Consider the following 13,983-nt stretch of genomic DNA (forward strand, 5'->3'; position numbering starts at 1 on the left):
GAAATGAATTCAGGATGTTGCCTGAGGTTGTAGAAGTGTCTGGGGAAAGAATACTGGTGATTCAATCCAGCAAGGGGAAGGACAAAAGGCAACAGGAGTTGGGATAACAGATTTAAAGCCTCATCAGTCAGAGCTGGGCAACAGTAAATTCTGAAATCAGTCAATCAAGGAAAAAGCCATGCACATATATTCTCCAAAAATATGGAAGTACTGCCAGAAATAGAAATGCTGAAAATGGTTTTCAAGAAGCAGAACTAGGGTAATCATGTCATAAGCAATCATTGACTTTTGTTGTAATCCCTCTGGGCATAGTGTTTTAAACTACATATCGTTTCTTTGATAAACAATATATTTTTAGATTGCTAACACTTAAGAATTTGCTGTGGCTGTCACTGGTCAAAGCGTTTAACATGAATTACCTCCCTTAATTTTCACAACAGCTCCATGGAGTAAGTCCTATTATTAGCTTTAATTTATAAGGCAAATGAAATTCAGACAAGTTAAAAAAAACTGATCAAAGATGATTCTTTAGGGCAGGGGTTACATTTAGCTTTGAATAACAGAAAATTAAACCAAATGGTGACTTAAACAAATTAAGAAATTGAGGGTTTTTTTGTTTGTTTGCAATTTCTTCTCATACAGCAGGACCCTGAAGGTGGGTGGGTGGGTGGTTGCAGCATCCATTCAGTGCCTCAAGGATAACAAGGCCAAGACCCCACGATTCTCATGGCCTTTCCCTCCCAGATCTGGATGCCTCTGCAGCTCCAGTCCTTCCATTTGGGTCCCCAACAACAAAAAGAAATGAGCACCCACATCAGGAAACCACATTTTCCTAAGGATTTGCAGCAGACTTCTGCTAACATGTAATTTACCAGGTGTCACAGTGCCACCCTAGCTACTGGGGAGGGTGGAAAACGTGCATTTTTCAGTTGGATATATTCCTGGCCTAAATAACATCGGGCTTCTGTTAGAAGGAGAGAAAATGGATATTAGCTAGCACTTAGCATCGGGTCCCACAGCTAGTGAGTGGCAGAGCGGGGTTCTGAAATCAAGTATATTTTTAACTAAACTGGCAAAAGCATTGATAGTGTAAAGGTCAGTAAGGAGCATTTAATTTTAAATTAGAAGACAAACACAAATTGTCTTTTAAGATTCACCCTTCCATAGCCTTCATAGGTAGTGTGGGTTACCAAACATGAGATAATTAGAGCCAAGGCAAAGAATAGTTTTCATAGTAGAGGAAGGACTGACAGGATAGTTTCACTTACCAAGAACCAAAGACCCCTTCATCTGAATAGGAAAAATCTAGCTTGCAAAAAGGTTTAAAATAAGCATAGGAGGCATAATTTACATAATTTAAAACAAATGAATTTCCCAATGAGAAAAATTATATTTTAGCCAAATGACATATACTAAGTTACAAGTTAATGAAGAAGTACCTGTATGTAGTTTACTAATTAATTTTCAAGGAATATGGTTTTAATTTTGTCAAACACATTTTATTTAACAAAAAAGCAGCACCATTTAACTCCCAAGAAATTCTCATTGCTCCTTTGTTTCAGTCAACATACATGTCACTAAAGAAATTAGCTGTTTTTTTCTTTTAAAATCATTATCTATCTGATTTCTTCAAATAGAATTTTTTAAATAAAATAAACAGTGGTATCAATTATACTTGTAGACCCTGATTACATACACTTATTTTCTTCAGTACACAGCACTCTGGCAGATGTGAACAAAGTAATAAATAGCATGGAACTGCTAAGCTGAGAAGACATAACAGCAATTGTTTTCACAAGTAACACAAAGCTTTTGAAAAGAACCATTTCAACAATATAGCAGACTGACATGAAAGCCATAGAAATGAACCTTTGGCGTTTCATATGGTGGGCATGCAATTAGCATTTCTCAGTTGTACAAATGAGAAGCCACTCAGCAAACTAGCAGGAGGGAGCAGAGGGTGTCTCCTCAGCTCAAAAGGTTCAAAATGTGCCTGAGATTCACAATGATACAGCTGATATCCTTTCATCATGAAAAGATAGCCAAAGCAAAACATCTTTCTTTTCTACTCTGTGCCATGGATGTTGCTCTATTGGGGGTTTTATTTTTTTCCTTTTGAAGAATTCTCTTAATATTCATTTTAACTTGATTTCACCACATTAAACTTTTCCCATTGGTCGGGGAATATCAAGAGGTGTTGGAAGAGGACTAAGGGTATAAGAGACCTAATACCTCTCAAAATTATTTCAAAATGTGGATCCTCACACATTCCAAAATGTACCTCTTCTCTACTGCACTTGCCAGCACGTGGGCACTTTCTAAGGCCATCAAGGTACCATTTCACCAAATGGAGCTTCACTTATCTGGGGAAAGATAGTCAGGCAAACATTCTTCACAATACAGTCCAAAACATGAAACAAAGCATAAAGTGTGTCTATGTTGCTGACACAACTGTCCTAAGCCCTCATACCAAAGTGTCTGTACTTTATTAATTGGAGAGCCCCCCAGCCTTTCCAATTACACACAGTATTCCAAAAGTTTTCATAGCCTGTTCCAGTGTAGTTTGGTTTAAAGTAAGAAAAGAGTAATGCCATTATTACAAGTCCTGTAGCCAAGAATGGTGATTGAATACTCATAACAATAGAAAATACATTAAAATAAATTCAAAAGGCATAAACTATCAAGCATAAGTGTAGTTCTCTTTCGTTTACATTTCTTCACTCATGCAGTCATCACAAGCCAACCAGTATGGATTTATTGCCTATTTTATAAAACGAATGGGACACAGAACCGTGAGAATGTATATTTCTTTCATCTGCTTTGCCACAGTACTCTTATGAAAACATATAACTAGTTTTTCTATGCTCTTCTACCATTCTGCTCCCTGCTTCTCCCCAGTGCCAATGGTTTGGTTTGCATGGACACTATTAGGATATTACCTTGACTGTTCTGGAAGTATACCAATTAGAGATCTTTCCCAGGATTTTTCATTCTGCAAGTGAGAAACCACTCTCTCTAGTGGTGGGAGGTGCCATATGTCACATCTCTTGGTAAAGTTGGTGGCCATGGGGAAGAAACTGGGTGGTAGAGAGAAAAATGCCCTGAGGAAGAGACAGCAGTGAAAAAGCAATGAAGAAATTCCTCCTGGCATTCAGGCCCCAGATTTCTGATGGTTTTGTATTATAAATATATTCTTTTGTTACAGTTTGTCCAATTTTTCCTTTGGTTTCAGGAAATAACCCCTTGTTCTTGATAAAGTCTCCTATTTCCTAGGCTTGTCTGAGTTGTGGTTCCATCAACTGTAGCCTGAAGACATTTGAGTCACATAGTCTGAATATAATTATTCACCCTTGCATGACATTATTTGAATAGGACGACTGTCTAGTGTCCCTATGATGATAATATTGGGTTCTAAAATACTTCCTGGTTTTACTTTTGTTTTGGTAATTACATTGTATTTGACAGCCATTTCTTTTTAAGTATGAGATAAGGATGAAAACATTTTGGCTTTAAAATATAAGACCTTCATTGCCACCTAATACAGAGAAACTACTAGCAATTTTACCAAAATTCTAAATCCCCTATATAGTATCATAAATGCAGTGACTTCTTAGTCCTCTCTGTTTTCAGTGAAAGTTTTTATAGCTCATATGCCATCTTTCACATGAAAAAATGCTTCACTGTGCCATGAAGACAAATGCTCGACAAGACCAGTTCTGATGCATGCCAGCAGGTGAGAGAACGTGCGCAGCCAGGCTCTGCAGCTCAGAGTGAGACACACAGTGTTCTCATCCAAATCCCAAACTGCTCCCCACAGAGGACCAGAGGTAATAGAAATGACACCATTATTGGAGTAGAGGTTTGCCAATAAATAAAAAATAAATAGAAAATGATTAAAATTGCTAGGGCCTACATATGTCTTACAATTATTAAAATAGCTTGTTTTAAATTCTTATACACTCCAGGAACCTGCTAAAAATTGATTAAATATAGTAAACTGAGGCTTCCTAATAAGGCATTTTTGGAAATAACCTGCTTTTAAATTTGTCATTTGCTACTCTTTTTACTTCATTTGGGTAACCACTAACTCATAATTATTTATGTAATTATATAGTATAATAATTTACACACACACACACACACACACACACACATATATATATATACACACACACACAAAGAGAGGAATTCAGTATTCCTTTTGGATTTTTTTTGTTTTCCCAAAGAATCTTCTGAATGAATACATATTTTTGAGAGCATAGGTTAAACTCTGCCTTTTCTTTGTCATTCCAGGTGCTTGGCATTAGGCCATGATCTGGGCTCCTCAGTGCCACGACACCATGGGTGCCATTTACAACATGCAACCTTTGCGTGGCACTTCTCTACCAATAAGACTGATACCCCCCACTGGCCTGTGTTTGAGCTCAAACCTCAAACAAACAAACAAAAACCCTCTCCTTTTTAATGACAATGGCACAAATATCCTAAAATAAAAATGGGGTAAGAATGTGAACAGAAAATTTGCAGTAAAGAAAGTAGAACAGCCCCAACATACCTAAAACAATGCTCCACCATGCTAGTAAACCAGAAATGCCAGTCAAGACCTGTGCAAGGGCCACACTGCATCCCTCAGGTTTGCAAAGTCTTCTGAAGATCTGATAATAGCAAGCTGTTGAGAGCATGGGAAAATAAAAGCTCATTGCCAATAGGAAAGTACAGTGTCCTTATCACTTCAGTGAGCAAGTAGCAGCATCTGGTACTAGGAAGATGCATGGATTCTAAGAATTCATCAGGATATCCATCCTAGTGAATCTCTTAGATGTGCCCTAAGGCAACAGGAAGTATGTTTGTGCAAACAAACAATTTTGAAGGAAAAAACAATGAATGTTCATCAATAAAAATATGAACTCATAAATTGTACATTCCTCCAGTAGAATAGTATAGTAGTTAAAATAAATTTAATACATCCACATGCAGAAGCAAGGACAAAATGTTGGTTGCAGGTATCCATTAGTCAAAGGATACATACAATATGATATGTAGTATCATACTTATGTAGTATTTTAAACATGGATGGTCCCATACCAAGGAGTGGCAAACTTTCTGTAAAGGACCTGGTAGTAAATATTTTGCACATTTGGAATCTCCGTTGCAACTACTCATACTCAACTCTGCCATTGTTGTGTGAAGGCAGCCAGAGACCACATATGAATGAACGAGTGTGGCTGTGCACCAGTAAAACTTCATTTTCAAAAGCAGGAAGCAGGTTGGCTTTAGCCTGCAGGCCTTAGTTTGCTGAACCCTGACCTATACCCTTCTCCTCATAAGTCTCCATGAAAATAGATGGTATTGGTATCTACCTTTCAAAATGAGCTTGCCTCTGGGGAGAGGGAGAAGAATGGAGTTGGAGAGAAGCACAACACACAATTATTCTGCATTGTAATATCCTAAGGACATATTTTTTTTTTTACATATTAAAACAAATATGGCAAAATGTTGACATTTGTTAAATTTAGATCTGTGTTAGTTACACTGTTCTCTGTATTTTTATATGTGCCAAATATATGTAAAGCTGAAAAAGGAAAGAGAAAGTCAGTACACTAAAATACTAAAGATAACGTGGACCAGGACAATGGGAAACAGAAAGACCTGAAAGAATGTTGTTTCTTCCAGAAGACCCTGTCTTTGTCAGTATACCCCTGGCAGTTACAATGTAGGACAAAAAGTTAAGGGGTGCGAATTGCCAATGGAAAAACTATTGTTCTCAGAACTAGGAATTCTGTTGAGCTGCTGCATGGGTATTTGGATCTAGGGGAAATGTGAATCGTGTTATGATTGATTCTCTCTTTACAAGCAAGTTTAAGTTGAATGTATGACCTATCTCTATCAGAGTTCAAGATTTTGACCTGCATTTTGTGACTGACCTCCCCTCTCTCTCCATCTTATCATCTCTCCTGACATTTCCCCTTCACCGTTTGTAAAATGGGGTGGTAATAATAGAATATATCTCATAGGGTTGTTGTGAGGATTAAATAATTGTTTGAAAAATGCTTAGAATAGTATCTAGCCTACAGTAAGCACTAAATTGGTGTTTTATACAGAAAACAACTAGGTGGATTTACTTATCTTTTTATCTTGCTGAGTTATCTGTATCAGCAACCCTAAAATTCTTTATGACCAAATGACTGAAAGCACAGTACCTATGAGTATAAGTATTAGGGCCCATGAAACAAGCAATCTAATCCCAAACTGTGACTTTTATTAGCTCTGAGGACATAAGTTTTATAAGTGCTATGAAACTGAACCCTTATCTATAAAATGAGGCTAAAAGCAGTACCTACCTCCTTGAAAATAGTTGTAAGAATTATGATATTATATGCAAAGAACTTAGCTCAGTGCACAGTAAGCTCTCAAAAAATACCTGTGGGAGTGATTGAGAGTCATGAAATAATTGTTGGTAGTATTAAACAAACACATAAACCTTGTGCTAAGTATGACAGAATTTAAATAGCTTTAGAAATAAATTTTGTGACATGGTAGGACAACTTGACTCTATAATGTAGAAGAGACTGACATTAACTGCACCGCAACCTGGAGAAGGGAATTGCAGAAATAATCTCACAGAAGTAATATTTAAACATGCACATTTAAACTCCAGATGAACCTCCACAGAAGGAGATCCTTAGATCCATTTTCATTAGTTCAGGTCTCTGTTATCTCTTTTATGAGAAGAGATTGATCACAAGCAGAAAATGTCACTTAAGGAGCTTCAGGGTTTAAATAGCAGAGGCTGAACCAAGCTTAGTGGCAATCATTAGAACTTTGTCTCTGAAAGTAGAAAACAAATCCTCTAGATTAAATAAGAAGCTGTCTTTCTGAAGCCAAACTAACTAGGGCCAGCTCCGGATTGACGGTACTGCCAAGCTTGGATCTGTCTGCCCCGTGGAAAGCATGCCATAATCTCATGATGAACAGAGGCTCCTTTAAGCTGCTCTGGCCTCATCTCCTTAACCATGTTGTTCTTAATACAGCCTTACGGGCTTTTGTATTTTCTAAAACTAATAACCAAAGTAATTTCTTTATTCGCTTGGAAACTGAGTAGACAAAGATGAGAATAAATGCTTCCTGGAACACCTTGTTATTCAAAATGTTGTTGCTGGCCCAGTAGTGTGTTCATATTTTAATAGGCATAAACATATAAGGGTTTCATGAAAAAATGCAGATTTTTTCTGCGTTCTGAGTCAGAAGATCTGGTGTGGGGCCTTAAGTCCTACATTTCTAACAAACTTTGGGTCAGTGCTGCAAGTTGACTCTAGAATTTTGCTCCTCTGTGGTATGGTCCAGCATAGACCTCACTTGGGAGCTTGTAGGAAACAGAGATTCTCTGTTCCCTCTCCAGATGTCCTGTGTCAGCACTTACATTTCAGCCAGACCCCCGGTGATCTGTGTGCATAGGAGAGTTTGAGAAGCACTGCTCTAGAACATATGTATGTGAGCCAGTATCCCCATGACTTTGGTTGAACATCTCTTGTTTACATAATGTAGCTACTAATGGTACCCAAAAATCTTGAAATATGTTATCTTGTTGTAGCAGGTTCTAGCAATGCTCTGCCCATATCCCCTCTTATTCCTTTGCCATTCTCAAACACATCACCTCGGTGGACTTTTACTCCCAACAACTAGCACCTGTGTCTGTGTGAGCAGCTTCCTCTGGATGCTGGGACCCTTTTTGCCTATCACAGAAAGTAGGAAGTGCCTGGGGGTTCCCCCCACCCAGCAGCCTTAACCAAGATTAACAGGCACAGGAATGCCATACTTCAGGTCCCTTGCTCCTGATCAGAAAACTCAACTTTGAGGTGTGGTCCACACAGCAAAGAATTAAGCCAAACTTAGCATTTGCCTGAGTTTGTTTGGTATCTCACCCTTCTGCCTTCTTCCCATGCCAGCTCTGCTCACTTTCCTATAATGTTTCAGAGAACACTTTGTAATACACCCAATACTCATAAATTCTTGTCTCAGGGTATGCTATTAGGAAATCCAAAGTAAGACATGCTGTTTTAGCTCAGTGTAAAATAGTCAGGGACCAGTACCAAACCAAGAATTGGATTATTTCTAAAGTTCTCAGCCTTGGCTGTGTAACTTATTTGGTTAGAGCATCATCCCAATATGCCAAGGTTGAGGATTTGATTCCTAGTCAGGACATATATCAGAATTAACTGATCAATGCATAAATAAGTGGCACAACAACAATAAATAAGAAATAAACAAACAAATTAAAAATAAATAAACTTTTCTTGGTCACTTCTTTTTTTCCTGAATCTTGGCTCAACTTGGATTAGATCTCGTGTGTATCTCAAAAGGTTGCAAGAGGCCAATGGATTCTAGGAATTCCATACTTGAAAATTTAGATGGTCACATTCTGAGAATGTGATGAAAATAAATTATGCTTTACTTTTTTAATGAGCCAACTGCAGCTGTGCAGTGAAGAAAAGGATGATGTTCTCCTGCTCCTGGCTTTGTAAAGGATCTATGGAAAGGGCAAGGGATCTAGAAAACCTGCACTGACTAAAGTGGCAGCCACAGCCACTAGCCACACATGTGGCTATATTGAGTGCTTAAAAGGTTGCCAGTGCAAATTGAGATGAGCCATAAGGGTAAAATGCACACCTCATTTCAAAGACTTAGCACATAAAAAGAATGTAAAGTATATTAGTAATTTTTGTTGATTACATGATTAATAATAATATTAATATTTTAAATATTGAATTAAATAAAATATATTATTAAAATCAGTTTCCTCTATTTCTTTTTACCTTTTTAAGTGTGGGTACTAGAAAATTAAATGTAGTTCACTTATAGCAGTTGGTTATATGGAAAATACAATAATTAATAAATAAATAATAATATAAGAATACGTCTCTGTTTCATGTACTCACAACTATAAACCTACTTTTACCCTACCCTGTATTTCTATTGGATTGGATATAATACATGCCTTAGTTCTCAACCGAAAGGTCAGAACCAGCTAACTCTCCCCAAATTTTTTTAATTCCTTCACTGTACCTATTTCTGGTGTGGAGATGACCCCCAGTAAGCATACAAAATTGTACATTGCCCTCAATTGTAAATAAATTTTACCAATGCATAAAGTTGCTGTAGAGCTGGAAATGTCTAAAGCTTGATCCTTAGCCCAGAACATATTAAACCAGAATCATATTTTTAAAATCAGTGTCAGTAATTATTACTCTAAGTTTGAGATCTGATTTGAGGAAATTTTATTTTGCAGCTGTTAAAAAGTTATTTCTGTGATTCTCTGTGTGTCCAAGTTTGGTAGTCAATTATTTGGCTTCAGTCACATTATTCTGCATTGTCTTTCCCAAGTCCTCCACCAACAGTGTATAGATAGAGTTCCAAGTCCCACCTGGATGACCACAACTTCCTAATTGAGTTCCCCCTGTGTGGTTTCACAACCTCAAATCCATCTTTGACATGGCTGCCATACAATCTCCCTAACCCACAGTCTATGCCATAGTGCCTTCACTTGACACAATAAAAAGTAAAAGCCTTTTGGTGATATTATATTATTTTGCTAAATTATCTTCAGATACCAGAACAGACAGTCAATGCTGTTTATACTCTGGTCCCTATTTTACTTCTTTGTTGTTGTTATTGCAACTCCCCATTCTTCTTCAGTTTCTATTAGACTTCTTACCATTCCCTCCAAGTCCTGCCATGTATGCTAACTTCTATTTTTGTCTCCCAATTTTATCTGCTTAGAATGCCCTGTTCTTTTTCCCATTGCTCTATGCCCACATTCCTCAAGTCCTGCCTCAAATGTTACTGTATTACATGATGGAGTATTATCACTGCCTTAAGTTAAAAGACAGAAAACAAAAGACCAAGAAATAAGAGTAAAAATAACAAAATTAGGTGGAAAAACTGTTAAACTAGAAAACATGATTTCATTGAGGAGAAAGCCAAGTGAGCAATAACACTGGATAATTAGATTACTTAGCTCTTATGTCATCTCTTAGAGAATTTTCTTTTTTGGACTAGAATGTTAATTGTGTATTCAAAATTGTTATCCAGAATAGCACTTCACCTTTATTTGTAGATTTGATCTTTTCCATTTTATTGAAAACCAAGTGAGATCCCTGGTGAATGGTGTGAGGTAGGGACTAAGATTAGGAAGAAGTGGAGGACTGACAGAGTTAGGGGAGGCAGAGAACTGGATACTGTGTGATGTGACTGTAACTGGTTTAGAGAACTTCTAGAACTGTAATTAACATTTAAAGATCCACTTTGGCTTGAGTAGTAAAGTGGGACAATTACATTTACAGCTGTGTTGAAATATATTTGACTATATTTTAAACTTTTCTAGAACTCTTTATCTATTAATAGTACAAGAATACTAGGATGAAGTGTTCATGTGTTGAAAGGCAACATACCAGTTTCCTGTCACTGGGGATTGTTAAAAAACAGGAAAATATTATTTATGTGTAAAGAACATTTTCTTAGGAAAGGAGTAGTTACTCAGGGATTTGAATTTAATTATGTCATTTTTACAAAAAAAAAACCCTTAGGCATACAAATTGAACTAATTTGTCTTGCTGGTAGCCTAGTTAAACATGTGTCTAATGACTATACAGTATTTAAGCTAATACAAGTGTGATTTACATTTTCCAGGAATGGACAAATGAGGTTTTCAGTTTGGCAACAAACCTGCTGGCCCAGAACATGTCCAGGGATGCATTTCTGGAAAAAGCGTAAGTAGCTCTAATTTTATTGCTCAGGGTGTTGCTTCTTCTGAGTCAGTTTCCTTTCTCCTTTGCGAGCCTTTTGTTTAGACTGCACTGGCTTCTCACATTGATAAACATAAATTTCCCTTTGGGATTTGTTAGAGGACTGATTTCTCCAGGGTTTGACACTGGAAGACTTCCAAAAAAGATCGCTCTTTTCTTTGAATTGCTCACCCGTGTTACCCTGAGCTCCTCTGAATGTCAATGCCTTTGGCACACAATAAGGAGACACTTCCAAATCCTGGCATCTATGTTCAGGTCCAAAAAAATATATTAATTTCAGATAGTCCTCTGTTTCTACATTTGCCTGTGTCATATCAATTATTAATCTGAGGAAGAGAGTGAGCAACACATGGCATTCATCTTTCCAGATTCTTAGATCTCTGATAGATGCTACAATAACTTCTCTTAAATCAAATCAATAGGCTGATGTCCTGATTCTGGACCTTATAGACAGTCACAGCAAGTGTCAGTGACAAAAGAGAAAGGAATGAGCAGAATAAAAAAAAAAGAAAGAAAGAGAAGCAAATCAGAGTTACCCAATCACAATGGAATTACAACAGTCTTTCTAAAAATTATTTGACTGAGGAGAACAATGATTTCTGCCTGATAAGCCTCAGTGAATTGGTGTGCTCACTTTGTAAGCTATGGATGTCCAAGAGATGGGCAGTCGTGAAATCAAAACCAAACTGGAAATATTTCTAGGTAGTCCTCTATTTTATTTAATATCTTTCTCTCTTCCTTCTTCTTCTGTAAACCATACCCATCATTTCAGACCTAAGACTTCAGCCCACACTTCTCTCTTACTCTTCTATGAATTCCTTTTAGTTTGAGTCAGTACCTCACAAGTCTTCACTGAAATGCTTTCTTATCGTCTCATGTCATCTCCTTAGCGTCACCTTGATTTTGACCTTTCATGTATGCCTCCTTCTCTCTCCCTTTCTTTCTACCTTTTTTTTACCATCTTTGATCTTACCATCCTTATCCAACAGACATTTCTTGAACATCTGTTGTGCCAGGCAATGTTAGTGGAAGGCAACACAGAGATAAATGTTTTATCTGAAACATAGCATGTTATAGCTGGTAAAACATCTCTTTGGCTAATCATTTATTATCTATTACAAATGTCCATTCCAGACAGGTGTCTTCCTATGAATAGCTGCCACGGACACTATAGAACATGTATTTTAATGAACATGTTATGAGTATTTCTCTTGTATGTACAACTAGATGTGAGACTGCTATGTCATACCATGTGCAGTTTCTTAAAGTGGTGGTCTGAATTTACCCACCTGTCAGCGGAGTCTGAAAATTCTGCTTCTTCTCTGTATCCACATGTCCAGCAACAGTTGAAGAGTTAAATACAGCTTTCTTCACACAATGGAATATTATTGTGAGTGTATAACTATAAGCAAAAAAACAAAAAACAAAAAAACAGATGGATCCCAAAAACATAATACTGAGTGAAAGAAGCCAGACATAAAAGAATGTGATTCCATTTATATACAGTGCAAAAACAGACTAAAATAATCTATGTTATTTAAAGTCAGGATCATGGTTCTCTTTTGGAAAACAGATTCTAGAAGCGGGTGAGAGAGGGGCTTCTGGGTGGCTACTAGTGTGATACTGTTCTATTTCTTGGTTTGAGTACCAGCTGTAGAGACTTGGGCATTTTGTAAAGATTCAGAAAACTGCACATATGCAAGAGCCTTTTTCCAATGTATTATATTAGCATTTTAAATATGAAACACCATTTTTCTGCTTCTCCCACAGCTATACTAAACTTAAGCTGCAAGTCACTCCAGAAGGACGCATTCCTCTCAAAAAGTAAGCTGCAGGAGTATTTCTCATCTTTCTTTTTCTTCTTCTCAGACATTGCGTTGAATCCATGCCATGTCTCTGTTTTGTTTCTCCACGGGCCCAAGTGGGATCATGGAAGTGCGACGTCACCCGTCCTCCCGCACACTCCATGTTCACATCAGTGTATCTGGCTTCCTCCGAGAGGTTTTCCCGGGCTTCCCCTTTCTGTGGCATCATTTTCAAGAAACACTAAAGCAAGAAGGGTGTGGAGGGAGTTGGGGAAATCTTGCTGATAACCGAAAAGATCACCTGAGATTAAAAACTATTCTAGAAATGGAAATTGGGTAGCCATGGTGTCTCTTTGCACCAAGATGACACTAACTTGAAAAACTGGAAAGCAAGAGGTTACAAACACAAATATCAACTGAAGCCAGGCAGGGAAAACAAAAGAGGACACAGGCCAGAATCAGGAAGAAAAGTGAAGAGTGAAATCCCATCTAAAGGAGACAACAACTCAGCACCACCATAGTTCCTGTGGGACTAGTAGGCTCCAGAGCTCCAGACACTACATTTTCTACTGTTTCAACAGAATCAATAAATCCAAATTATTATATTAAATGGCCTACTACTTAAGTTACTGTATATTTTTAAAGGCCAAATTACTGACCAAAGAAAGCACATCTTTAGATCATATTCAGTCAAACGCCTTTAACCTTTGGTAACCTTTGCTACCAGTGGACTCCTGTTAATATAAAAGTTAAATAATTAATTATTATTAATAATATTAACAACATACACCTTTAGAGCAATGAGTAGCAGCAAAGGGACAGAGTTGGCAAGGATATTTATTTTAGTACTTAATTTTAGAGACTATTTAATGCAATGTCTTTTTAATTGAGTCATCACCATTGTCTGAAAATATTGATTTTATATTAGACACTTTGATTATAAAAAGCACATGCATCAATCTTTCAGAACAGATGTGCAAATGCCTGGAGCAATGGGGAACTTTTATTGCCTTAAAGCTGAATGACAAGAGGTTTGATTCAATGGAATGTCTTTGGTTGATGCCACCTACAAGTGCTGTTCCCCAGCACCTCTCACATGTTGTGCTTTCGCTTTGCAGCATATACCGTATGTTTTCAGCAGATCGGAAACGAGTTGAGACTGCTTTAGAGGCTTGCAGTCTTCCATCTTCAAGGGTAAGCATGTTGCCTTTCTAAAATTCCCACTACTAAATAACTTCAAGTAATCATACTAAAATATGACTTGTCCCAATGCTACTCAAATATGTTTTTAATTAAGAAAAACATAGGGCATATTTGTTAATATTTACAATATGTGGGATCACTGTAATTATATTTTCCTTTACCTCATCCCCCTT

The 13,983-nt window shown here is 37.2% G+C and overlaps 1 protein-coding gene across 2 annotated transcripts in view; it reads left to right on the forward strand.

The window, feature by feature from the left end:
• Window positions 1-13,983, forward strand: part of PLCB1 (phospholipase C beta 1) — a 651,009-nt gene that overhangs the window by 424,314 nt on the left and 212,712 nt on the right. For both annotated transcript variants that reach the window (XM_045832721.1, XM_045832722.1), the window contains exons 5-7: window positions 10,687-10,766; window positions 12,573-12,626; window positions 13,726-13,801. In XM_045832721.1, the coding sequence (XP_045688677.1) occupies window positions 10,687-10,766; window positions 12,573-12,626; window positions 13,726-13,801 (210 nt within the window). The remainder of the gene's footprint in view (window positions 1-10,686; window positions 10,767-12,572; window positions 12,627-13,725; window positions 13,802-13,983) is intronic.

This window comes from Phyllostomus hastatus, unplaced genomic scaffold, assembly GCF_019186645.2.
Source record: "Phyllostomus hastatus isolate PE091 unplaced genomic scaffold, TTU_PhHast_1.1 phas_contig_17, whole genome shotgun sequence".
In the NCBI taxonomy this organism is placed as follows: domain Eukaryota; kingdom Metazoa; phylum Chordata; class Mammalia; order Chiroptera; family Phyllostomidae; genus Phyllostomus; species Phyllostomus hastatus.